The sequence below is a fragment of the Propithecus coquereli genome, unplaced genomic scaffold (genome assembly GCF_000956105.1).
Source record: "Propithecus coquereli isolate 6110/MARCELLA unplaced genomic scaffold, Pcoq_1.0 Scaffold775, whole genome shotgun sequence".
NCBI lineage: Eukaryota > Metazoa > Chordata > Mammalia > Primates > Indriidae > Propithecus > Propithecus coquereli.
Genome location: NW_012153896.1, coordinates 288,675 through 312,692, shown reverse-complemented (window position 1 = coordinate 312,692; position 24,018 = coordinate 288,675). Strand labels below are relative to the sequence as shown.

General features: G+C 42.4%; 2 protein-coding genes across 4 annotated transcripts in view; one reads left to right on the top strand and one right to left on the bottom strand.

Annotated features, from left to right (window-relative positions):
• SDHAF2 (succinate dehydrogenase complex assembly factor 2) overlaps positions 1–1,512 on the bottom strand; it is a 7,851-nt gene extending 6,339 nt beyond the window's left edge. Inside the window, exon 1 of the mRNA XM_012662726.1 lies at positions 1,386–1,512. Within this exon, the coding sequence (XP_012518180.1) occupies positions 1,386–1,421 (36 nt within the window). The 5' untranslated portion in view covers positions 1,422–1,512. The remainder of the gene's footprint in view (positions 1–1,385) is intronic.
• A 24-nt stretch (positions 1,513–1,536) lies between these two features.
• Positions 1,537–23,854, top strand: CPSF7 (cleavage and polyadenylation specific factor 7, 59kDa). Of its 3 annotated transcripts, none has more exons than XM_012662724.1 (10): positions 1,537–1,653; positions 2,285–2,393; positions 8,117–8,335; positions 9,164–9,267; positions 9,656–9,801; positions 12,660–13,074; positions 13,569–13,687; positions 15,914–16,082; positions 16,722–16,889; positions 21,779–23,854. In XM_012662724.1, the coding sequence occupies exons 2-9, from the start codon at positions 2,340–2,342 to the stop codon at positions 16,882–16,884; spliced, it is 1,389 nt and encodes a 462-aa protein (XP_012518178.1). In that variant the 5' UTR covers positions 1,537–1,653; positions 2,285–2,339; the 3' UTR covers positions 16,885–16,889; positions 21,779–23,854. The 3 variants fall into 3 exon arrangements, with proteins under 3 accessions (XP_012518178.1, XP_012518176.1, XP_012518177.1); XM_012662722.1 differs by having other exon boundaries at positions 9,656–9,828; XM_012662723.1 differs by having other exon boundaries at positions 1,645–1,726; positions 9,656–9,828.
• The last annotated feature ends 164 nt before the right edge of the window (positions 23,855–24,018 follow it).

Genomic DNA, 24,018 nt, shown 5'->3' with positions numbered 1-24,018 from the left:
AAAAAATTAGCCGGGCATGGTGGCGCATGCCTGTAGTCCCAGCTACTTGGGAAGCTGAGGCAGTAGGATTGCTTGAGCCCAGGAGTCTGAGGTTGCTGTGAGCTAGGCTGACGCCACGGCACTCGCTCTAGCCCGGGCAAAAAGAGTAAGACTGTCTCAAAAAAAAAAAAAAAAAAGAACATCCAAATATATGAAGCAAATATTGACAGAACCAAAGGGAGAAATAGACAGTAACACAATCATAGATTTTAACAATGCACTTTCAGTAATGTATAGAACATCCAGACAGAAAATCAGTAAGGAAATAGAGGACTTGAATAACACTATAGATCAAAGGGACCTAACACATACACAGAACATTCCACCCAACAACAGAATACACATTCTTCTTAAGTGCACAGCGAACATTCATTCTCCAGGATAGACCACATGTTACACCACAAAACAAAACTTAAGCAATTTAAGACTGAAATCATGCCAAGAATATTTTCAAACAAAGATAGGATAAAACCGGAAATTAACAGCAGAAAGAAAACCGGAAAACTCACAAATACGTGGAAATTAAACAACATACTCTTGAACAACCAATGGGTCAAGCCAGAAATCAAAAGGGAAATTAGAAAATACCTTTAAGAAAAAAACCTAAAATCCAACATATAAAAAAATTATGCTGTGCAATAAAAGCAGTACTTAGAGGAAAGTTTACAGTGGTGAAGGCCTATATTAAAAACGAATAAAGATGGGGGGGAGAAGGAAGAGAGAGATCGCCCAACGGGTACAAAGTTACATTTAGAAAGAATAAGTTCAGGTGTTCAATACATGGTAGGGTGACTATAGGTAATAATAATGATAGCTAGAAAAGAAGATCTTGAAAGTTATCACCACAGAGAAATGATAAAGGTTTGAGGTGATGGTCATGCTAACTACCCTGATTTGATCATTGTACAACGTACACACGTGTTGAAACATCACACTGTACCCCATAAACATGTACAATTATCATGTGTCAATTATAAACAAAACGAAGAATAAAAAGCTCAAGATACTATGTGAAACTGCGAAAGGCATTAAACAAGACTTAAGAACAGGGAGAAGGGGCGCCCAGAGGCAGCTGGGCTAACACCCCCTGGGACATTGGAGAGATCTGAATTGGGACTCACACGATGATTGATCGTTCAATCAGATATTACCAGACCAGCACACAGGAGGTTCACCAAAGGATGGACCTGACTTTTCTGAGCTGCAAGATCGGGCTCTCCTTGGGTCTGCCCTTGCCCTGCGCTGTCGGGCAGTTGGACGCTCCCCACGGACTCGAAGACCACAAAGGAAGCCAAAACTGAGTCCCCGCTGCCCAGACCCTAACCTAGAACCTCCGCCCTGCTCACCCGCGCCAGAGTAGAGAAAACGGTGGCCACAGACATTTTTCCGAACTTGCACCGGAAACCTGCTGCCTGGCCACTTCCGGGAACTCCCAGCCGCGGGTCAGGAGACTTCGGCCGCCGCGGAGGACCTGAACCGGAAGATACGTCCCTGCGTATGGCGGAAGTGGCGGTGCGTGTGACGCCGGCGGCGGGGGGGCGGGACCTGAGGCGGAGAGCGGTTCGCGCGCTTCGGGCCTAGTCCGGACTCGCCGCTGCCGCCGCCATATTCCCGGTAACGGGGGCGCGCGGCCGGGGGCCGCCTGAGCCGGAAGAGGGGTCGGGGCCGGCGCCGAGGCGGGGAGGGGGTCGGTTGAGATGGGGCGGTCGGAGTCGGCGGGCGGAGGGAGGCGCGGGCCTTTGAGGGAGGGGACCGAGGGCGCCGGGCCGGGTCTGTGGGGAGGGAGCGGGGCGGGCCTAGATGGGGGCGAGGACTGGGCCTGGGTGGGGAGCAGAGGCGGCTGGAGTTTCCGGACCCACAGAGGCTCTGGCTGAGGCCGTCTTGGGGCCTAGGCAGGTGCGGCGGACAAGGGCTGCGGGCTTCGCCGCGGTCGTTCTTCGCAACGCGGTCTGAGGGCCGCTGGGAGCCGAGGCCTGGACTTTTCCGTCGCGCCACAGGCAGCTGCGACACCGACGCGGCGCAACCCGGGCCGGGCCGGAGGGTGATGGGCAGCGAGCCCCGCGAGCCCCGGCGGCCTGGGAGAGCGGGGGGCGGCGCGAGGCCGGGGGCGGGGCGGAGCGGGTGGGGCCGAGCTTGGGCTGCCGGGATGCTGCGTCTCTAGAGATGGGAGGTTGGCAACCATTGCCTTCCTCCCAGCCCAGGACCCTCATGCCTTCTAATTCTTGTCCTTTTCTGAATACTGCAGTGGCATCTTTCTTACTTTGTCCATTTTCCCGGCTCGAGATCTTCCTTTCGGAGCCATGTCAGAAGGAGTGGACTTGATTGATATATACGCTGACGAGGAGTTCAACCAGGTGAGGGGTCATCAGGAGCTTTCGGATTTTCCTCGATCAGCTAAGGAATTACTTCCAGCAAACTTGCAGTGGTTTCGAGCCGTGCCAATTGCCGGCTGTCCCAGTCCTAGACTTGAGCACTCCTCTGTCAGGTCTAAAATTTCCCCCCAGCAGAGACTTTAAAGACTACTCACCATTCCGCTTCATGTTAATTCGAACCTCCAGGCTTAACTTTAAAGGCTGTGATTTAAGAGTACATAAAAATCAGGTGTAATAGAATGGTGAATCAACCTGTGGAACTTGCTCCCCCAGGAAGCCAAAGTTGGATGTCAGTCTCCTCAAAGACTAACCACACTTAAAAACCAGAATTTGCTACAATATTTATTAATGAGGACAATGTCGATACCTGTTCCTTTATATGATTCTCAGACTGCAACTGGAGAAATGTAGTCCCCTCCCCTGTAAGGATAAAGAGGCACAGTAAAAAAGATACTTTAACGTTTAGTTTCAGCTCCATTCCAATTGTTTTTAAGTTTTACTTACTTTTATAAGTAGCTTGACTCCAGTCATGAGAAGTCCATAGGCATTTTGGTAAAATAAATTTTATTGATGAACCTTACTGTTTCTACGAAGAAATAAAGGGTAAAGACATTAGACAAACCATTTAAAAGACAGGCGTAGACCCACTTACTTACCCTAACTTGGGTTTGTTGGTCTCTTGATATTTTTATTGTGTCAGCATTATACAAAAATTCCCCTTGAAACAATAATCTATACAGTTCAGTTTTGCCATCTTGAGGTCAAATCTCAAGAATGTTCCAAAGTCTTTATTTAAAACTTACTAAGATCTTACTTGGGTTATTTTCAGCATCATTGTACTTACGTAAGCTGGTTCTTCCCATTGACATCTTCCAGTGAGTACACATAAGGACCTGGAAGGAGCATGTAATGAATGGGCTACAGAAGGAAAGTGCTCTGGTTGGGCTTTGACTTTGATATGAAGCAACAGAAGAGGCTGATAAATGCCATTTTTTTCACATAAGTTAACATTTAAAAAAATTTTTTTGATACATTATGGCTTTTTAACACGGAGATTTTAAAGTGTACACGGAGGTAGAATAGTGTAATGATATCCTACCTATTGTACAGCTTCACCAATTATACTTAATAGCAGTTTTCCTGTGTCTCCTGGTAAACTGTGGAGTCATCTAAATTTGGCTGTTGATTGTCTTAAATATATGAAAAAGATTTTTTAATTTCAAACAAGTCAGATATTTATGGGTAAAAGGGCAAGGTACAGTATATTAACTTATTAACAAAACCATTGCTTTTCTGAGTTTTCTATATTCCTTTGAGTCAACTTTTACTACTTTTTGCAAATTACGGGGTTTTATTTTTCAAGATAACAAAAAAAGAAGACTCCCTTAATTCCACTGTTGTTAATGAAAACCTTTTTCCCCCTGAATTCTTATCTTTGGGTTGATAACAATGCTGCTGGTTCACTTTGGGAAATAGGCAGAACAGGGTCCTTAACCACAGGCCACATTTAGTCTGACAAAATGAGATTTCATAATTTCTTAAGCAATAAAATTTGTAGGTCAGATAGGACACAGGCCATGTCCAGTGGTCACTGTTTTGTCACGGTAGAAGTTACTGGCCTCAGCAATTTTTCTCTGGTCTCTTTAGTTTAAAAGGACTTTTTTATGGGCCTAAGACTGGCCAAAGATAGTAGATGGACTCCAGTAGACATTTATACCAAATAGGCAATATTTGACATTGGGCAAGTTGAAGAAAGTATGGATTTTGAATATCGTATGTTTTATGGAAGGTGAGGAGAGTGGCACTCACCCCCCCCCCCACATACAAATGTGTTAATTTTTGGCAAAGTTGGTTTTAGTGTAATCTGAAAGCTGCTAAAGAAATGATAAAAACTTTGGCCAGAATTGTTAGAAGCTGGCTTAGACTGAAGGCAGCTAGTAAAATTGTTTTAGAATGTTTTAAGACTGTTATTAATTCGTCCGAAGCTGGCCCATGCACGAGAACCCCCTTGTGTGCACTTTGTTCCTCCAGGAAAATTAACATTTTTCCTAGATGGAATCCTGTGGTGCTTATTCCCTGATCTCTTACAGCATGTGCTGGAAAAGCCTCTTTGACAGAGCTACATTATTTCTCTTTGGGAGTCCTGGGATTCCCAGGACTCCCAAATTTAGATGACTCCGCAACGGCTCCCTTGGGCTAGGGAGAACAACTCTGGAAAGGTGACTGAGAGCTGTCGCTCTGCTCAATGTTTTATCTCCGTTTCTTTTCTTGCTGAGACAGGCTTTGCACAGTATGGCCAGTTCTCTTTGTTGCTTCCATCAAGAAGTATTTATTGAGCTACTTCTGTTTGCTAAGCACTTTGCCAGGCTTAGTGAGGTAAAAGGAAAAAAAGTGTATCCCTGTTCTTAAAATAGGTTCCAGTCCTGACGGGTTGGGGGTGATGGACAGTGATAATGCGGGGTAACGAGTACAGTGATGGGGAAGGAGGGTGTGAGGTGAGAACTGTGAAAATGGTCATGGTAAAGCCAGAAACTTTAATTGAGCCTTGGTTGCAATGAAAAGAAACAGTGGTATCAAGTTGGTTGCTTTGAGATTAATCCTAGGCTAGTTATTTACCTCAGTTAGTTACCAGGAACTGGGGGCTGGATAGGAACAATGAGCATACAGGTGAGGAAGATATTATTTGACTTGAAAATCACACGAGTTCTCTTTTGTTTACAAAGAAGCAGTCACAGTTCTTTCTGTGCTATTGAACACAAAATTCTTCCTGAGATTTTCATTCAGTATTAAATGAATATTTCCTGTTTGATCTCCCTGGAATGAAACTTTCAACATCAGTGCCTGTAAAACATTGTACTTTTGTCTTGATTTGTAGAATTAGGTTTTGCTTTGCTTTAACCTAATCTATCACTGCATAAATCACCAGAAACACCTCAGGCCTTTATCTATTTTTCTGTCTATACCAGCTGAATAAGTAAAATGAGTGGAGTCATCTAAATTTGGCTGTTGATTGTCTTAAATATATGAAAAAGATTTTTTAATTTCAAACAAGTCAGATATTTATGGGTAAAAGGGCAAGGTACAGTATATTAACTTATTAACAAAACTATTGCTTTTCTGAGTTTTCTATATTCCTTTGAGTCAACTTTTACTACTTTTTGCAAATTACGGGGTTTTATTTTTGGTTTTGATTTCTGGTGATGCTAGCAGATTTAAATCCAAACACTACTTGATACCTTGTTTCTTCAGTAGAACCCTCAAAAGGCCTGCCTGTGCAGTTCCCACCAACCTTTTTGAACTGAGGCTCTATGGCCCAGAGAGACCGTTTGAATTTTGTGACAATTTTGGATTGATTGAATCCTTTTGTTTCTTTAAGTAGTAATCATACACCAGGGTCCTCCAGAATCAAGTCTGTTCTTTAAGGGATCTTAAGAGTAGATTGGTTGCCTAAGCTTACAGTATGAAGGATTTCCTAGTGATGTATTTGGTCTTTGAGCTGTCCAAATCTGTATGTGCATTACTCAGTTTTCAGTGATAATTTTTGTGTTACAACCTTACATATCTGTGAATCACAGATACTGCATGGAAGGAACCTCAGTTTGTTTCCATTGACTCTCCAAGATGGAGTATTTTCTTATTTTCATTTGAAAATCCTTGATTTAAAAAAAAAAAAAGAACTTTGGTATGAAGTAGTGCTCTTTAAGGATGAGGGCATTGGATAGGAACAAGTGACTTAGAAGACTTTCTCTACCTTGAACCACAAGGATAACTCACCGTACCTGGTACATGAATAGATAAGTGATCTGTCTAGAGTTGGGATGGTTTGAGACATAAGAGCTGCGCAATATTTTATGGAGATGACCTACACACAGTGTCAAGTTATTAGTCCTAGCTGACATCACCTTACTCAATTTATTATACACCCTGTACTCCAGTGTAGCTTCTTTCCCCATTCTTCACATGCCTTCCCTTTTTAATGAAAGATTCTTATTTATATGTTTGATTACTAGAACAGTCTTCCTGTGCTTATTGCTTCACTGATTCCTTTTCTTGTTTTTAAGTTGCCTCTAAAAAGTTTACTCTCTTTCCCTGGGCCCTCCTGGTGAACAGTATACAAAAAGAAGTTTACTCTCTTTTGCCATTTCTAATGTTTTTACAAGGTTTAAGCCTTCTCCTTTGGGGTTTCTTAGACTATTTATAATATTTGAAATTGTTTACATGCTTCAAGAAGTAGAATCCTTTCCCCTTCACTATCAGAACAATCCAAGATCATAGTGTATTTTCTTCTACTGTACTTCAGATTAACTGAGAAACTAAAAGATTGTTTCCAAAGGTTTGTGATGATGTGAGGATTACAAAAGGTCTAAGAGTAAGTTTTGTACTGAGTCTTTCCTCTCCGGTATCCCTTCAGGATCAGCAGTTCTTGTGATGGTATTGAAGGGGGAAAGTTATTGGAGCCCCCTGTCCTGAGTTGCATTAGAGGAACTGACTGTTTCTTTAAGGAACTAGACAAGTTACCTAACTTAGGTACCTCCTTTGTTCCCTGTTTTAAAAGATACCATTGACATGAACAAGCTGTAGTTTCCTTAAAACACTTTGAACTTCTGTCTTGGTCATTTTAGCAGCAGCCTCTTTAGCACTGTTTGAATGTTTTGTCTGATTCTTGTAATAAAAATACTTGTGTGACCCTTAAAATAAAAAGATTTCTCTGAGATAATTACATTGTAAAATCTGAAACATTAAGATCCCGTATAGCAGTTGTTGTAGTTATGGTTTTAGGGGTTTTAGTATATAGTAATATATCACATAGGCAAAATGTATATATTTCCCGCATTTTCCAGACTACATATTCATATTGTAAATCCCTACTGTAACATAGCTTATAATATAGGTGCTTGTCCTATTGTTTTCTGTTTTCTGGCCTTTATATTTTAGACAACTTTATCTGTTTTTGTATATCATTGATTATCTTTGTTGTCTCCTAGATACATGTCCTGGTGGTCTATTGGGTCTGCATGTCATTTGAGAAATGGAATTTAGAAAACCCCCAAAGTTATTCCCTTCCCTTTTACTTTTGTTTTTAATGTTTCTTTGATGGTTATTAGAAAGATGGGATTGTGTACTATGAGCTTTAAAGCCTCCCTAAGTCATTTGTATAAACCAAAGGGTTTAAATCAGTAACTCCCTGTCTTTTTGGCATTTTGGTACCCACTTTAACATGCTTTCCCCCTGCTTTCTATTTCTGAATAAAATTACTCTGTTTCTTACTAAATAGAATAGTGAGTTTTTTGTAACTCTTCATTTTAGAAATAGCATAAGATGTTGAAAATAAATTTCCATTAGTGTATCTTAGATGTGGTCTTTAGAAGCTGACCTCATTGATAACAGTGGCACATGCATCTCCTTATACATTCTTACTTTGCTTGCTTAATCATCTTGTGCCTTTTGATTCTCACAGGTGGCTAAAGCTAAAAAACGTTATGGACTACTAACAGGGTCTTGGGAGAAAAACCTATATAAACATAACTAAGTGATACTATTTCAAAAGGAAGTTTTTCCTACCTTGATTCCCAGAGTAGGACAAGGAAGTTTTGTACTTTGTTTTACAAAGTATTTGACTGTGGATTCTAAATCAACTAGAGTGAAACAGAATGAACAAAATGAATGGTATGCAAAACCACCTTTGCCAACCTCTCATGTCTTAGGACCCAGAGTTCAACAATACAGATCAAATTGACCTGTATGATGATGTGTTGACGGCCACCTCACAGCCTTCAGATGACAGAAGCAGCAGCACTGAGCCACCTCCTCCTGTTCGTCAGGAGCCATCTCCCAAGCCCAACGACAAGACCCCTGCAATCCTGTATACCTACAGTGGCCTGCGTAATAGGCGAGCTGCCGTCTATGTGGGCAGCTTTTCCTGGGTGAGTGTGGGTAACCAAAATGGGTGGGCTGGAGGGAGAGCACTGGGAGGTGATGGCATTTTCAGATACACTGTTGCACTGCTTTGTGCTCTGATGGGGTTGGATTTCTTTTTCCTGGGATCAGGTTGGATTGATCTCTGAAAGAGAACTATCCTGAGGACGTACTGGTGCCGAAGAAAGCAATGATTAAGTGGGTAGTTGCTTTTTCTGCCATCTTGTTACTGCCCCTGACCCTGGGGCTTTATGTCTAGCAGAGTCATCTGTGGGACGAGATTTCAGAGTGAACACCTTGAACTCTTTGGTGGTCATTAGATGGTCCTGTGATAATGGTGGGTGATGGGGATCAAAGACCTTGATAGCTCTAGTGCACTCGGGGTAGGTGGTGACTGTTGTTCTACAAAAGTTATTGTGTGACATGTTTTTGGGCTGGTGGTGGGGATGGTTTTTCCAAATTAGGAAATGTATATATTGAGGGGAAAGTTCTGGCAGTGGTCAACTCTAGCCTATCAGATCTGTAATTAATAGTTGCTAGCAATTGGTGTTTGAACTGATGATCAGCCAGCCCAAATGGCAGTCAAAGTTGAAATAGGTTTTAATCTTTTTATTCACTATAATGGGGATTGGGGGTGGGTGAGTTTGGAATTCTCTATGGGTGAGAACAGAAAGAAAAGTCTGTACTAATTAAGATATTGCTGGGCTTTTGGGTTTCCTCTTGGGAGGTCATGGTTGACTAGAATCCTAGGTTTGGGAGCTGGGTTTGGGACGTTCGGGGCGGAGCTGGGGGTGTAGCTCTTGACATTTCTTCCTTTTCCATCTTGCCGGCCCCAGTGGACCACAGACCAGCAGCTGATCCAGGTTATTCGCTCTATAGGAGTCTATGATGTGGTGGAGTTGAAATTTGCAGAGAATCGAGCAAATGGCCAGTCTAAAGGGTGAGGTCTGGATTTGAGAAGCCCTTTTCGTTTGTAACTATTGGGATAACAGATCTGCATTATATTTTGGCCCTGGATTTTAATCCCTCCCACCCTGGCCCAGCCTATTGCCTTGGTTTTGGCAAACTGCATTAGAGTGGAACCCAGCACAATGTAGTAGAACATCCATCTGTTGAGGGGCAAAGAACACTGATTCTTAATTCCAAAAAAATGGAAAGATTATAGGCTGTCTTTTTGTTGTTCATAGTGCTGTGTGTGTGTATGTATGTTTTATTTAGCAAGATGTCCTTTGCTTTACTTAGTTTCACCAAAAGTGGAAGAGAATTTTTTTTGTTCCTCTTCTGGTTGTCTAGTAGATTTCACTCATTTAAAATTTTTCTTCCTCAAGGTATGCTGAGGTGGTGGTAGCCTCTGAAAACTCTGTCCACAAATTGTTGGAACTCCTGCCAGGAAAAGTTCTTAATGGAGAAAAAGTAGATGTGAGGCCGGCCACCCGGCAGAACCTGTCACAGTTTGAGGCACAGGCTCGGAAACGTGAGTGCGTCCGAGTCCCAAGAGGGGGTACGTGGAGACCATCTGTATGAAGCGGGGGAAGTCTGTGGGTTTGTTTTCTGTAGTGTAGGCTCAGCCTACAACGTGGAGGAGTTTGAGGAGGGAGGGTTATGGTGGTTATGGGTGGTGGCGTGGTCAATAGGTAGTCCAAAAAATAAGGTTTATGTAGAAGAAAGCATTGTGCTGCGAGTCAGGTAGGTTCAGATTATAATTTGGTTCTGCCACTAACTCATTGTGTGACCTTGGGCAAGTCACTTTATTGCTTAGGGCCTGTTTCCCCATCTGAACTAGATACATGATGTTTAAAGTTCCTCTCAACTCCAAATTCTGTGTTTCTATCTAAAAATAGGAATACAGTGAAAGTGCTTAATTTTAAGACATGCCTCTATAAATTATCAAGAAGCAGCCACCCTAAGATGTAACTAGGATATATAAAGGTGGTTGTAATCTTGTCATAAACATACATTGGAAGGGTGCTCTGTAAGGAATCAACCAAAAGGAGTGTTGGAGAATATGAATTTAACAATATTTCTCCAGCTTTGTCCAGGGGAAAGGGTGCTCTTTTGATTACCAAATATTTTAGTCTGCTTGGCAAGTATATCCCATTAGTAAAGAAAATTGCATTGTACTACCTTAGCTTGATGACAGTATCACTTAAGTTCATCTTACTCCCTTTATTCTGACTCTGTACTCACCAAGCCACCTTCTGATACTAATTTGGTTTCCCAACTAGGCTCTCCTACTGGGAAGAGAATGCGCTGACCAGCCGACACAAGTATTCCGGTCTGCTTGGCAGTTATATTTCTCACTGTAAATTAATAAATTGGTATTCTGGTTTATGAATCAGTCTCTTGTGAGTTTGGTTAGCATGAATCAGTCTCCTAGGGTCCGATCACCCCTGGGTGAACTTGTTAAAATCAAGTTTCTGAACCTGCGAAACCTGAGGACCAGACCTTGGATTGTCCTGATCTCACAAGGTGCAGCCACCCTGCAAGGCCCTGCCTGAGACAGCCAGCCACCTTTACTTTCCTTTTACTACAGTGGGAGGAAACGTTTCATCACCCACATTCTGTCATTGCTGAGGTCCAGCTCTCAAAATAATGCCTTATATTGAATGAGTGTATCCTCCAGGTAGAAATAATGGCCACTTCTCTCTTGCATAGAAACAGCTGTTCTTTTAACTGGATTGAGAGCCTAGGTGGATTTGCTGTGAGCTCCTATTGCTCCACGTTAGAAGGCACGCATTTTTCTTCCTAGACAACTTTTCAAGTCCTTTCTGCTTTGGAGTCTTTCTGTAATTCAGCCCTCTTCTGACTTTCCTAAGGTGCATAATTTTATAGCTACGTTAGTGGTACCATTCCTACCTCTGCTTAGCTGTTTACTCCTCACCGTTACTTTTCTCGACTGAAAAGATGATGGTGACTGAGTGCTGTTTTTCTGCTCTGTCATGTTGCTGGACTTGGGCTCTGTTACTTTAAAGCTGGTGGACTTGCTCTGCTTAAAAATGGTTGCCTGTCTTGGGACTTGTAGCCATAGATACAAAACAGAACACTTGCAGATGTGGAAACAGTAGCTAGGAAGGTGGTTAACTGGCAGAGGATCACCCTTGCCTGAAACCTCTTCTGTCTTCAATTTGACAGAATTCGAGGAAGGAGCAGGTTGTGATGGGTTTGAGACAAAGAGCAAGAGGGTGCTGTCACAAGCACTGGCAGTATTCTGTAATAGAGAAATCAAGGTGGTTGTCAGGGTAGTTGATCCCACCTTAGGCTTTACTCAGGAGTTGGGATTAACTGTCAAGTTTTAGTTTAAGTAACACTCTTCTTTCCCTCCACAATTGCTGCCAGTGGCATCTTTCCACCTCCAGGACTCCCAAAGCCATGTTATCTTGTTCTTCTGTTGCCTTCCACATGAACAGGCTTAGACTGGTAAATTGGAAAGAGGGAACAAGTTTAACCAAGTGACTTAACGATGTCAGAAGCCATGTGTCCAGGTATATAAAACATACTCTGAGCCTGTGTTGCACCACACCATCACGCCATGCTGTTGTTCCTGGTAGGCTGCCCTAAGAGGTAAAAAAATTTAGGCCATTGAAATGCAGTGGTAGTTCCCCAGATTCAAGGTGTATTTCGTACCAGACTTTTGCCAAGAGTCCTTGCCATCAGCTATGTGCCATCTGCTCATTCGTTGGGCATATCTTTTCTTGGCTTATCCCATTTTCTCTTTTTTCTCACTTAACCTCCAATCTTCTACTCTTCATGTGTGTCTCTTTCCTACCCCAATTACCGGTTTTGGTATGTGGATAGAAGTGCCATCCATTTCCTGCCCTTCCCTCTTTTCCCCCGAATTCCCTAGCCAAAGCACTCTGGCAAAAAGAACATCACAGTATGCTGTGATGGAGAAGGTCAACTAGTACTAGTCAAAGGAGAAAGACCCTGAAACTCTCCAGGGGATGTGATTTCAAGTCAGCTGGAATCCAGCTGAGCATCAGCAAAGGTACTTCAACACTGTCATTTCATCATGGGTTATTAGGATCTTACTGCATTTAAAAATAGAAAACAAATAGAAGGATAAAGTAAAGCACTTTGAGAGTTCTGGATGAGGAGCATTCTTTGACAGGATTAGAGTGGTACTGCTTCTTGGGTTTATGTCTCCACTGAGTTGCTTCTGACCTTTTTCTTTGAAGCCAAAGAAAAGGGGCAATAGATGATTTTACCTTGTTTCTCAGCTGCTTCAGTCACCTTCTTCCGTATGGTGTCAGAAGACTCTTGCTGAAGGATGAGCTGGTCCTGTGGGTCTGTCTAAAGCCTGGGCAGTAATGTTAGTTTTGTTTTGCTTCATAGGAATACCTCCACGGGCCCACTCCCGAGATTCTAGTGATTCTGCTGATGGACGGGCCACACCCTCTGAGAACCTTGTACCCTCATCCGCTCGTGTGGATAAGCCCCCCAGTGTGCTGCCCTACTTCAATCGCCCTCCTTCAGCCCTTCCCCTGATGGGTCTGCCCCCACCACCAATTCCACCCCCACCACCTCTCTCCTCAAGCTTTGGGGTCCCTCCTCCTCCTCCTGGTATCCACTACCAGCATCTCATGCCCCCCCCTCCTCGATTACCTCCTCATCTTGCCGTACCTCCCCCTGGGGCTATCCCACCTGCCCTTCACCTCAATCCAGCCTTCTTCCCCCCACCAAATGCTACAGTGGGGCCTCCACCAGATACTTACATGAAGGCCTCTGCACCCTATAACCATCATGGCAGGTAAGGACTGTTTTGTTCCTTTGAGATCTGAGCCAAGATATTAGTAGGGTAGACAAGGTGTGTTAAGCATTTTGTTCTCCCTAAGGAAGTAAGCACTGAATCCTTGTGCTTTCCCTTGTGAATACTCTGTTGTCATAGTGTTGAGTCCTAGGAAATAATTTACTATCAATTTGTTAGTATTTTTATTTTGTGTTTTGATTGCATCTTAACCACTTGACCCAAACCATGTCTTTCATAACACCTTTTAAGGAGTTTAATTAAATTGAGTGCCATAAGTAGCTACTACAAATGCCTAGCACTATTGGGTCATCCAAATTGCAAAGTATATGACATAAATTCTGTCTTTAATGATAAGATGAATACAGAACACATGAACAGGCTGGGAACCATTTAAGACATTACATAGTAATTATAATTAAATAACATGGAACTATAGAGGATGGTAAAAATAATAATGAGTGTGGGCAATTAGGAATGGTGTTATCTCTGTGCAGCCGAGATTCGGGCCCTCCACCCTCTACGGTGAGCGAAGCTGAATTTGAAGAGATCATGAAGCGAAACAGAGCAATTTCTAGCAGTGCCATTTCCAAAGCTGTATCTGGAGCCAGTGCAGGTACCTCACACTTACCTTTGCTCTGTTCTCCTTACCTTTAGTTTTTTCCCTGATTTTGTCATTTCCATTGGCAAAAGTTCAACAAGATGAAAGTTGGAGCACTGTTAGATATTAAGAGTGGCACACTTTGCAGAGCAATATGTAACCTGATTTCTTGGCTTTTGGGAAGCTCCAATGGTATTGCTTATTTATCCCGTGTCTAGACCTGCCCCCATGAAAACCAACTTAGTGCCTAGAATATAAATAATAAATACCATCTCGTTGTGATATTTGTCATAGAATGAAATTTCTGCCTCAGGGAATCAACCATTGATCTCAGTGGTTGATCTTTAGATCTAGTGTCTGTGTAGTAGACCCGGTGCTAAATATAGACCCTGGGTTTTTAGAAATGATGCCTTGACTAGGTGATGGTTTGATACAGATTATGATATGATAATGATTACATGAAGGAGTCTAAGCAGAGCTGATGGCATCCATGTAACCTATCCTAGAAAGAGGCAAGTCTATCGGGCATCATTTTAAGGCATATTATACCCTTCTAGCTAACTTGTACCCTGCTCTCAGTATTAAGTGGGCAGAACCAGCAGTCATGATTCCGAAAGCCCTGGTCATAAAATCTGTGGTTCCTAAAAGAAGAGGCTTTAGAAAGTTTCAGGGTTTGGGTCCAGGTTTTACATCATGCCATTTGCCATATTTACTTCTTCCTGTGAGTACCCCTTCTGAATGTAAATGTCTGTAGACTGTCAGATCTAAGAAATATGTTAGCCTTAAATATTATCATCTGTTTTCCATATTTTCTCATCTTTGGCTGCAAAATTTGAATTCACAGAGTAAGTTAAAGACAGAAAATGTATATGTTCAATTTTTTTTTTCCACTAGAAAATCTACAGTGACCTCTAAGTGAATCTTCTTAAATTAAAAAGTAATATATGCTCATTATGACAAGTCAAATATACAGAGGAGTATAAAGAAAATCACCATTGTTCCTTCTTTGCCTCCAGTTCCTTGACACTGAGATGATCAATAACTGAATTTTTATTTCCTTGCCTTTTTGTTCTCATTCCAGTCACTCAGACACAAATATTTATAAGAACGTGCCAACAAAACAGGCAAAAATTTGCCGTCAGGGTGGAGCTGGTGTCCTGGTGTTCCCTGGCCTCCACAGGATCACGGTCCCTCTGTAGTTTCTATTCTTATTGCCTGGCACAGTCCTCATCTTCACTGGACCCCTGTCTGGATTCATGCTTTCTTTGTATGTCTTCTGTTCTTGACTTGGCTTGGAAAAGCAAAGTGCAAGTACCTATCCCATGACCACTAACCCTGAGCCAGAGATTGCTCAGATTTGAGAAGTGAAAGGGCTAGTTTTTGATGGCAGCATAATTTTTTTTTAATTTATACATATATTTTATATACATGTTTTATACATACATAACGTATGTGTACACATTTTTGGTTATATTAAATTTTATTAAATTAAAAGTAATTCAGTAAAAGTAATGCAGTGTTAAAAAATGAAAGTCTTCTATATAAGGACAAGACCACCCTTTACAATTTAATGTATACCCTAGATTTTTTTCTGTGCATATAACAACATATATAATTTTGATTGTTTTTACAAAAATGGAATGTGGTTTTGCAACTTTTTTTCAATTACTATATTTGGGACACCTAATATATCCATATATAATATAGCATTTATTGAGTCCTTACTGTGTGCCTGGCACTGTGCTAAGTGCCTTACATGGATTACTTTGTTTTCGTACAGATTTACCTCCTGCTTTTTAACAACTATATAATATTCAATAGAAGCAATGTTTCTTAATTTAGGCAGCCAGACTTTATTGAAGGTAATATAACAAACCACACTGAGACATTGCTGAAGATACACACTTTTGAACAGAAGTAGAAAATGTATAGTAGAATTGCTGGGTCAAAAAATACATACATTGTTTATTTTAATAGATATTGTCAAATAGTCCTTGGACAACAATATACCAGTGTGTACATCCATTAGCGACATCTGACAACATCTGTCAGATTCTAAACCACTGGAAGATAGGTGTCATCCAACTTTATACTTACTTGCTATGTTTGCCTTGTCTTTTTACCATGGTTCTTTGGGATAGCTAGTCACTCTTGGTTTGAGTCCTTCTGAGTTCTCCTTTTGATCTAGGTAGTTTACTGCCTCTGCTCATTCTTGGCCTTTTCCCATCCATCCCGTCTCAGGGGATTACAGTGACGCGATTGAGACGCTGCTCACAGCCATCGCGGTTATCAAACAGTCCCGGGTCGCCAATGATGAGCGTTGCCGTGTCCTCATCTCCTCTCTTAAGGACTGTCTTCATGGCATTGAAGCCAAGTCCTACAGCGTGGGTGCCAGCGGGAGCTCTTCCAGGTGAGTTGATGATTATGTCAGCGCCTCCCAGCCCTGAGCACTACTCTTCAAAGGGACGGGGAAGGAAAGGAAGCCAGGGTATCTGACAGGGACCTGGCTGAAAGAGTGGACCTAGCCTTCATATCTTTATGGGGAATAAATTAATCAAACACTTCCATTAATAAGTGTTGTATTATCTGGAATCTGTTGGGTGAGGCAGTGGGCTCATTTAGGGAAAAACACAGACTGGTACATTTAAGAATATGGGCTTTGGAGCCATACAAGCTTGGATTGGAATCCCAATTCTGCTGTTAACTACCTGTGTGACTTTTCTTGCGTGTGGAATTTAGTCAATTTTCTAAGCCTCATTTTTTGAAAAGGAACAATATTAGTACTTATCTTACAGATATGTTGTAAAGATTAGGTCAAATAATGCATGTAAAATTCTTACTGTGCCCAATACATTAGTATGATCTCAACAAATTTAACTTATTTTCCAGAAAAAAGATTAGTCTTTGAAGAGCTAAGATCCTCAGACAGTGGGCCCATGATAGAGTAATAGAAGAGTAGTTTAGGCAAATAATGAAAGTCATGAAAACAGCACCTGTTGGAAGGAATCTGGTAGGCCCTCTGAGTGAGGCTGAAGGATCTTTCTAATAGGAAAAGACATCGGTCCCGGGAAAGGTCACCTAGCCGGTCCCGGGAGAGCAGCAGGAGGCATCGGGATCTGCTTCATAATGAAGATCGGCATGATGATTATTTCCAAGAAAGGAACCGGGAGCACGAGAGACACCGGGATAGAGAACGGGACCGGCACCACTGAGAAAGGTGGGAAGGAGCCCCCTTCCTGGCTGGTGGATGATCTTTTATGAAAGAAAGATTTATAGTGAATAATTCTTTCTTTCTGTCTGTCTGTCTCTCTCTTGTTCTCTTGCTCGCTCTTGCTCTCAGCAAAAGTAAAGGCAATGGGGGTGGTAAAGACTTTTAACTTAGGTAACTGGAAGTTCACAGCAGGTTTCCTGCTTTTTTGTGGGTAACCTCACGCTGAGATTCGGCTGTTTCTTGACTGCCTTAACCTGATATCTCAGTCACAGCATGGCATAATGGCTGAGAACGTGGCATCTACAGTCAGACACCAGTTCCAGTAATAAGACATATCACTTCCTGTTTCTCAGTTTCCTCATCTGTAAATGAACATAGTAAGAGCAAAGGTCTCAGTGGCTTGCTGAGTATACAGTGAGATAATCCATGTAGAGCATTTAGCACTCACAATGCCTGCCACATAGTAAGTTCTCAATAAATGATAGCCATTGTTTTTATATTTTAACCCTACCAGTGATAGCCATTATTGTTATATTTTAACTCCACCAAACTTTCAAGTAAAAAAGTCAGGAAAATTGACCAAAACAGAAAAGTAAAACCATTGCCTATTTAGTTTTCAAGGGACGACATTAATAATTTTAAGAGTTAACATCTATTACGAAGCTTTTGAAAATTGGTATACTTCAGTCAGAATAAAGCTGATCTGGAAAAATTATATTTAATAGCCTTAGAGATTATGTGGAAGATAATTAACTTCAATGAAAGGATATTTTTGTGTTTGGAAAAAAACTTACTGACGAAGTTTTTTTTTTTTTTAAAGGAAAACAAAAGCAGGAGTTGGGAGGAAAACTATTAGTTCAAGTAATTGAAAAACTCAAGTTCAGTTAGGATTGGCTAGATCCAGGGGCTCTGGCTGTGTCACCAGGACTTACTCTGTCTGCTTCTCTCAGCTCTGTTTTTTTGCTGTGGTGTTTTCATTCTCAGAAAGGCTCCAGGTAGGGGGTAGTGGAGGAGGCTGTAGCTTCAGATTACATCCCACCAGTTCAGCAATCCCAACTGAAAGAAAGCTTCTAGTAGGGCCGGGCGCAGTGGCTTACGCCTGTAATCCTAGCACTTTGGGAGGCCGAGGCGGGCGGATTGTTTGAGCTCAGGAGTTCGAGACCAGCCTGAGCAAGAGTGAGACCCCGCCTCTACTAAAATTAGAAAGAAATTAATCGGTCAACTAAAAATATATAGAAAATAAATTAGCCGGGCATGGTGGCGCATGCCTGTAGTCCCAGCTACTCGGGAGGCTGAGGCAGAAGGATCACTTGAGCCCAGGAGTTTGTGAGGTTGCTGTGAGCTAGGCTGACGCCACGGCACTCACTCTAGCCCGGGCAAAAAGAGTGAGACTGTCTCAAAAAAAAAAAAAAGCTTCTAGCAAAGATCGTTTGTAGTATATAAGTAAACAAGTGCAGCTGTTGACTCTCTTTCTGTAGAGATCTTTAAAATAGGCCATACTCTGGGTAGGAGAGTCTGTCTGTGGTTCCTAGAGGCTATTGCATGACCCAGATAACTTTAGGGTCTCTTCTCAATTTTGTGATTGCAAACTTATAAGTCTCTAGGACTTCCCACTTTTATGTCTTACATCAGTTACCTTATGAAGATGTTCTTGGTCTTTTGCCTGTTTCATTGGTCTGGTGTCATGATAATTGAGAAAGAAGGTGAGAGGAAAGAACAAATAGTTCTGTTCGGTGTCTTTGGGGTGGTTATATGGATGACTGGATGAAGAAGGGAAAAGAAATCCTTACCAGGCGTGAGTCCTTAGAGTTGAGCAATGGCTAGACTGTTAACAATCGGGAAATTCTGCAATATTTTGCCTAGTGATAAGTTACTAACAAAATATTCCTCTTATGTTTGGCTACTGCCCTCTACCTTGTTCTTTGGCATTACCTACCATTAAACAGATTTATAGCTAGGAATTGGTGGTAAATAAGTGGGAATATAGCTTCCATAGGAGGCAAATAAGTGGGAAGATGAAAAGTTACTAGTATTTTTTATCTGCCTCCCTTCTCTGTTCTTAACCACTCTTTTATTCCACAAAATCCTAGAATGCTTGACATTGAAATCCAGGATAACCCACATAGAATCAACAGTTAGGCTGTAGCTTCTACACACTTTTGGATTTTGCAGATTGAGTTTTGGGAAGTACCCACATATCCTCTGGAAAAGCAGACTGTAGATGGAGCCCACATACAGCTTTGGCCTAATTCAGTGTCAGGGAGTGGGCAGGAGGGCAGGTGTTAGAGTAGGTCTTGGTCCGGTCCCATCCTTTCTGTAGTAGTAGCAGCATTTCCCTTTTCTTGTTTGAGGGAGCACAGTTGCTAGTGTTACTTGTGGGTTGAAACCCACACGCAGGCCATTATATATCCTTTGGAGCTGCCTGGGATAAGAATGACCAGGGAGGTGTTAATTGGCCTGTGCAGAGCATGAATTACATTCTCTGGGGCCGCATTCAGTTTAGTTAGAACGTATAACTGCATGTCACCATTCCTGATGGCTTTGCTCCTGACAGCCTTTTGACAGGGAAATTATCAGTGAGATCCACTGATCCATTAGTACTGTGGGGATTGAACATCTCAACCTGAATCTTTAGCTGTCACTTTGCTTCATGTCTTCTACTTATAAAATGGGACTGTTTCTGCCATTATGAGGATGACTCCATCTGGATAACTGAAAATCCTGTAACCGTCATTTGACTGGTGTAACTCCATGACAAGAGGAGGAAAATTAACTCAGGCAAATTTTCTACTTACCCACTTGTCTGGTCACCTGTATATATGTTGGTTATTCCATCTGAATAATAAAATTCAGTCCGAAAGAACTGAATCAGATACCCAAAAAATGTCAGTTTCTCACATTCTCATCCTAAGGACTTAATTCCATCTGCAGTTACCAAGCTGTGGCTTAGGAGGTGTCATGCTATGGAGATGGTGCAACGGCCTCATTTACCTTAGAGAACTTAATTTTGCAAGCTCTGTGTACAGCAACCTTTTGGTTAGAAAAGAATCGTATTTATATTCTATGAACAGCTGTTCCGTAAGAGTGAAAGGTGTGGTCCGTCCAGAGGCAGCAGTAGAACAGCAACCTTCTTTAACGCATCCTTCCTCGGGATAGGGCCCAACTCTGGGGCCTATCCTGAAGGCTGATTGGCCCACTGAAGCAATTACTGATTTCTGCCTGCATTCCAACATTACCACGAAAATGTAGCCCTAGACCTTTAAGAATTGGGTGCTATAGCTTCTCATGACACACTAGTTATCCTCTGCAACTTGTTTTGAAGGAACAGTTCACAAATTATCTCTCTTCTGAGGTATATGTGTGTATGCTTTGGAGTTTGAGGATATTCTTGGGTAATCTGTGGCTTTGACTTTTTCCCTCAACTATGTCAGTTATCTCATTGTGTTAGGACATTGCCCTACTTGAAATATAGTCATTCTTACCTCGTTCCTATCGCCAATCCATTGAAAACTGAGCTTTCTGTCAATTTTTATCCAATGCAAAGATTCAGAAGCCCTAATGGTGTGAAACTGAGAATACACTGAGGGCTTCGATTTTTTCCTTATAGAAAATGGGACAAACACGTGCCTGCATAGGTGTTTAGAGAGGCCAGCAAGGCAGAGGCCACACAGGTTCTGAGGTTCCAAGCTGAAAATAGTGCCATTTCAGTGTGTAGAAGGATCAGGCAGCATGTGGATGTCTTGTCTTCTTGGATAGCTCCTCTAGGTTTTATGACGCCACTTTACAAAAGCACATACAGAAAGGATAAGCATTTGTGTATAGGCTGTGTTGCCATTTTGAGCATTAAAATAGAAATTCTAAGCCTGAATTTAATTCCCCTCTTTTCCTTTTGACTACTAATTCTGTTTTATGTGGTCAGACTGACCATGCTACCACCCAGAGATTGATGTTGCAACATTGGAACAAGGGCTAAGTGTATGTACTAGGGACCTTAAGTCTAATGGCCATGTTACAAGTGTCTTAATAAACCCTGACTGTTGGGTAGAAAGGTCTTAACTGTGCTTTTAGGGTTTTTTCAAGGTGACTACTGATTATTCCTTTTACTTCATGGTCTGCTTTCTGTTCTGGCCTGGCCACGTCATTCCTGCTTGGTATTAGCATGCTTCTTGGTACCTCACCCATGGCTGTCTTGTGGGGAAAGACTTAAAATCTCTTGAGTTTTAGTACAATTTGGAAAATCTCTGGGGCTATGTGTACACACACGTACTCATAAGGACATTGTTTTAACCAGGACTTTTTTTTTTTTCCAGCATATTATGGGGGTACAGATGTTTAGGTTACGTATGTTGCCCTTGTCCCCCATTCCCCCTCCCAACCGGGACTTTTTTAAAAGAAAACAAAATACTTAGGAGTTTGCTATAAGTGCATGGTCCCTGCTAGGGCCTCTTGGGTGTTGAGGGGTTAATGGATTTGGTTGTGTATATGCTTATTTTCTTAACATGGTACCTCACATTTCCAGATTTTTTTTCTTTCCCCTTAAGGTAATCTATGACTTGCTCAGAACAGATTTTCTGAAACAGTATTTAAACTCATCATATTCCCTCATAGCAACTTTTGATGACATTACAGTTTCCATACTTTTCCACAGTCTCCTTTTCAACCAAACTGCTTTTTTTTCCTCAATGTAGCTGCTTCTCCCACCATTTCTCTTACCACTTCTAGTGTCAGACAGCCCTGCTTTCTTTTACTTTCCCAGGCTTGCACTCTGTCTACATCCCCTGCTTCTTATGTTTTAACTTTAGAAAATGCCTGCGTGTTTCATATAAGCTCTTATCAATCTGAAAGTTACCGCTAACTTGTGTTTTCTTTCTTCTCTTCTAATTTTCTCATTGCAGGAGTCTGGTTGGAAGCAAATTTTTTTTTAATGGACTTGCATCTCCTCACCTTGATCAGGACTAAAGGACGGAGGCCGCTCCACCCCTTCCCCTTCCTCCAAACCCCTAACTCCCTCCAGACACCCAGGGAATACCCTCTGCCCTACAGGATTGAAGATTGCTTGGCAGCCTTCCCAATCCCACACCTCCTGTTTGCCAGGAGAAAGAACCTAAAGACTTCATGTGGTTGGGAAGGGTGGCAGACAAGAAGAAAAGAAAACAACATGTCCAGGCCCCTGGTCTCCATAGAGAATGGTGCTTTGTTCAAGGAAATGTATGAGTTTCTGATTCTCCAAGAGCAGTTGTGGTGAGGTTGATGGGAAGACTTTCTTCCCAAAGAAAATGGATCTTCCAAGTGGGATCTAGAAGAGTGACCGGGTGTGCCAAATATGCCCAGGGTCCTGCCCTCAGCACTAGATTTGATGGGGCCAAGAGGGTCTAAACCCCTTGCTGACATACCACTTCTTTGTTTAACTCCTTTAGCTTCCCAGCCCTTTGAGGAGGGACCATGAGAACAGAAATTACCTTATGAAAAACTACTTCTGTTCTTGCTTTTCCCTCACATATACTGACGGTTTATTTCCCTGGCCTCCCAGAGGGCTGAACCCTTTCACCTCTCCGCTGCCCAGCCTTCTCGGTGGACTTGCCCCTCCTAAGCAGAGAAGGCCTGTGAGGTTGCTTTCTGCTGGGAAGCCTGGCAGAGCCGATTACCATCCTCTGCTGCTTAGTGCTTGGTTGCCTCTTGCAATAACCAGCTCTTAGTTGTTCCATTTCCCTGGGGCTTTCCCATTTAACACATGGAGCCCTTTCCCCAAGAAGGCTGCTTCCTTGTTTTAGAGGAAGGTATTGCCGTTGGGAGATGGGGACATTGGGACCTCAGCAATGAAGACCCTTGTGAAGTACCAGGAGGAGTGGGGAGGGAGGCAAGTTGGGCAGGGTATGGCCTACTTCCATAGGCTTTTCTTTTTTCAGGTTTGATGTAAGCATGGGCTTGCATCCCCCGGTACATTACTTTTACTTATTGTGAGATAGCCTGGCACTAGTAGGCAGGTAAAGTCACAAATTCGGTGTTTTTTTCACCTTTTGACTATTGACTTAATAGCTCCTCTTGCTCTGCTTGGAGGTACTTCCTGCCTCTGATAAGGAGCAGAAAGAAATGGAGCCTGGCTTGAACGAACTCAGCTCAGACTCCTAAGGATCAGCACTCTGGGAGCCATTTTCTACACAGGCAAATGGAATTGCTTTTCCCATAACATCCAAATTGTGACGTGGTTGCTGCTGAAGGAGGAGGCAACAACAGGGTCCTGCAGTACCCATGGGGTGATGCTACTTCTGCATGCATCTATAGGACACATGACATCTAACATGAGATGAGACGTGGCATGTGAGATAAGACTTGGCATGTGAGACATAGGGTCACTGGAGACCCTTCTGGCTCAGGGGAGAGACTGAATTGGACTGAACCTTTCCCCTGTTCCCAGCACGTTTCTGACATAGCCCTCAGTCACTGAGGGAGTCCCCCCCAGGGTTGGAGAGGCACATTCCCTTGGGACAGAGGCTACACGTTGTAGCTTTTTTTCCCCTGTCCCCCAACCCCATCCCCACCTCCACTTCAGAACATGGCATCCCACCCATTGGCCAAGTGTTAAGTGATGTGCTTATCCTCGAGAGCAGCTCCGGGTGTCTTTTTAAAATGTAGAGAAAACCAAGTAAGGTGTCAGTTTAAGGAAAAAAAATATATAGAGAATACCAGAAATGCAGTTTACCCGGAGAATTTTTTCTCCCCATTTTTGTTTTGTTTTTACTCAATGACACAATTTTTAGTTTTATTTCCTGATAGCAAAAGGAAAAAACCCAACCCTCAAAAAGGCCAAGGTCCCATCCCCCTGTTGTCAGTGATTTGTTTGTCTTTCTGATAGGTTGAAAATTGTGTAATAAACTTGATGACGCTGTCAATCTTTTATACTGCATTGTATTTTTTTCCTTTTGTAACAAAATATTTTTAAATAATAAATGGGGTGTGAGCTGTTTTATGGATTCTGCATTGAATAGATTTGTTGAGGTGTCTGGGGCGTGGGCACGGGCTGATGTAGACACTGCGGCAAGGCAGTGAAACCCCAGGTTCTCAGCCAGACTTGCATGTTGGGCAGTGGCTTCTCTATGGCTTTAGTTCACTGTGGTTAGCCTCCTGCATGTCTAGT

What these genes read in the sequence shown, in the direction of transcription:
- CPSF7 (XM_012662722.1), top strand. Translation starts at nt 2,340, where the DNA reads ATGTCAGAAGGAGTGGACTTGATTGATATATACGCTGACGAGGAGTTC. An exon ending in CTGACGAGGAGTTCAACCAG is followed by an intron (nt 2,394 to 8,116) that starts GTGAGGGGTCAT and finishes CTCATGTCTTAG; the next exon opens with GACCCAGAGTTCAACAATAC. An exon ending in GCAAATGGCCAGTCTAAAGG is followed by an intron (nt 9,268 to 9,655) that starts GTGAGGTCTGGA and finishes TTCTTCCTCAAG; the next exon opens with GTATGCTGAGGTGGTGGTAG.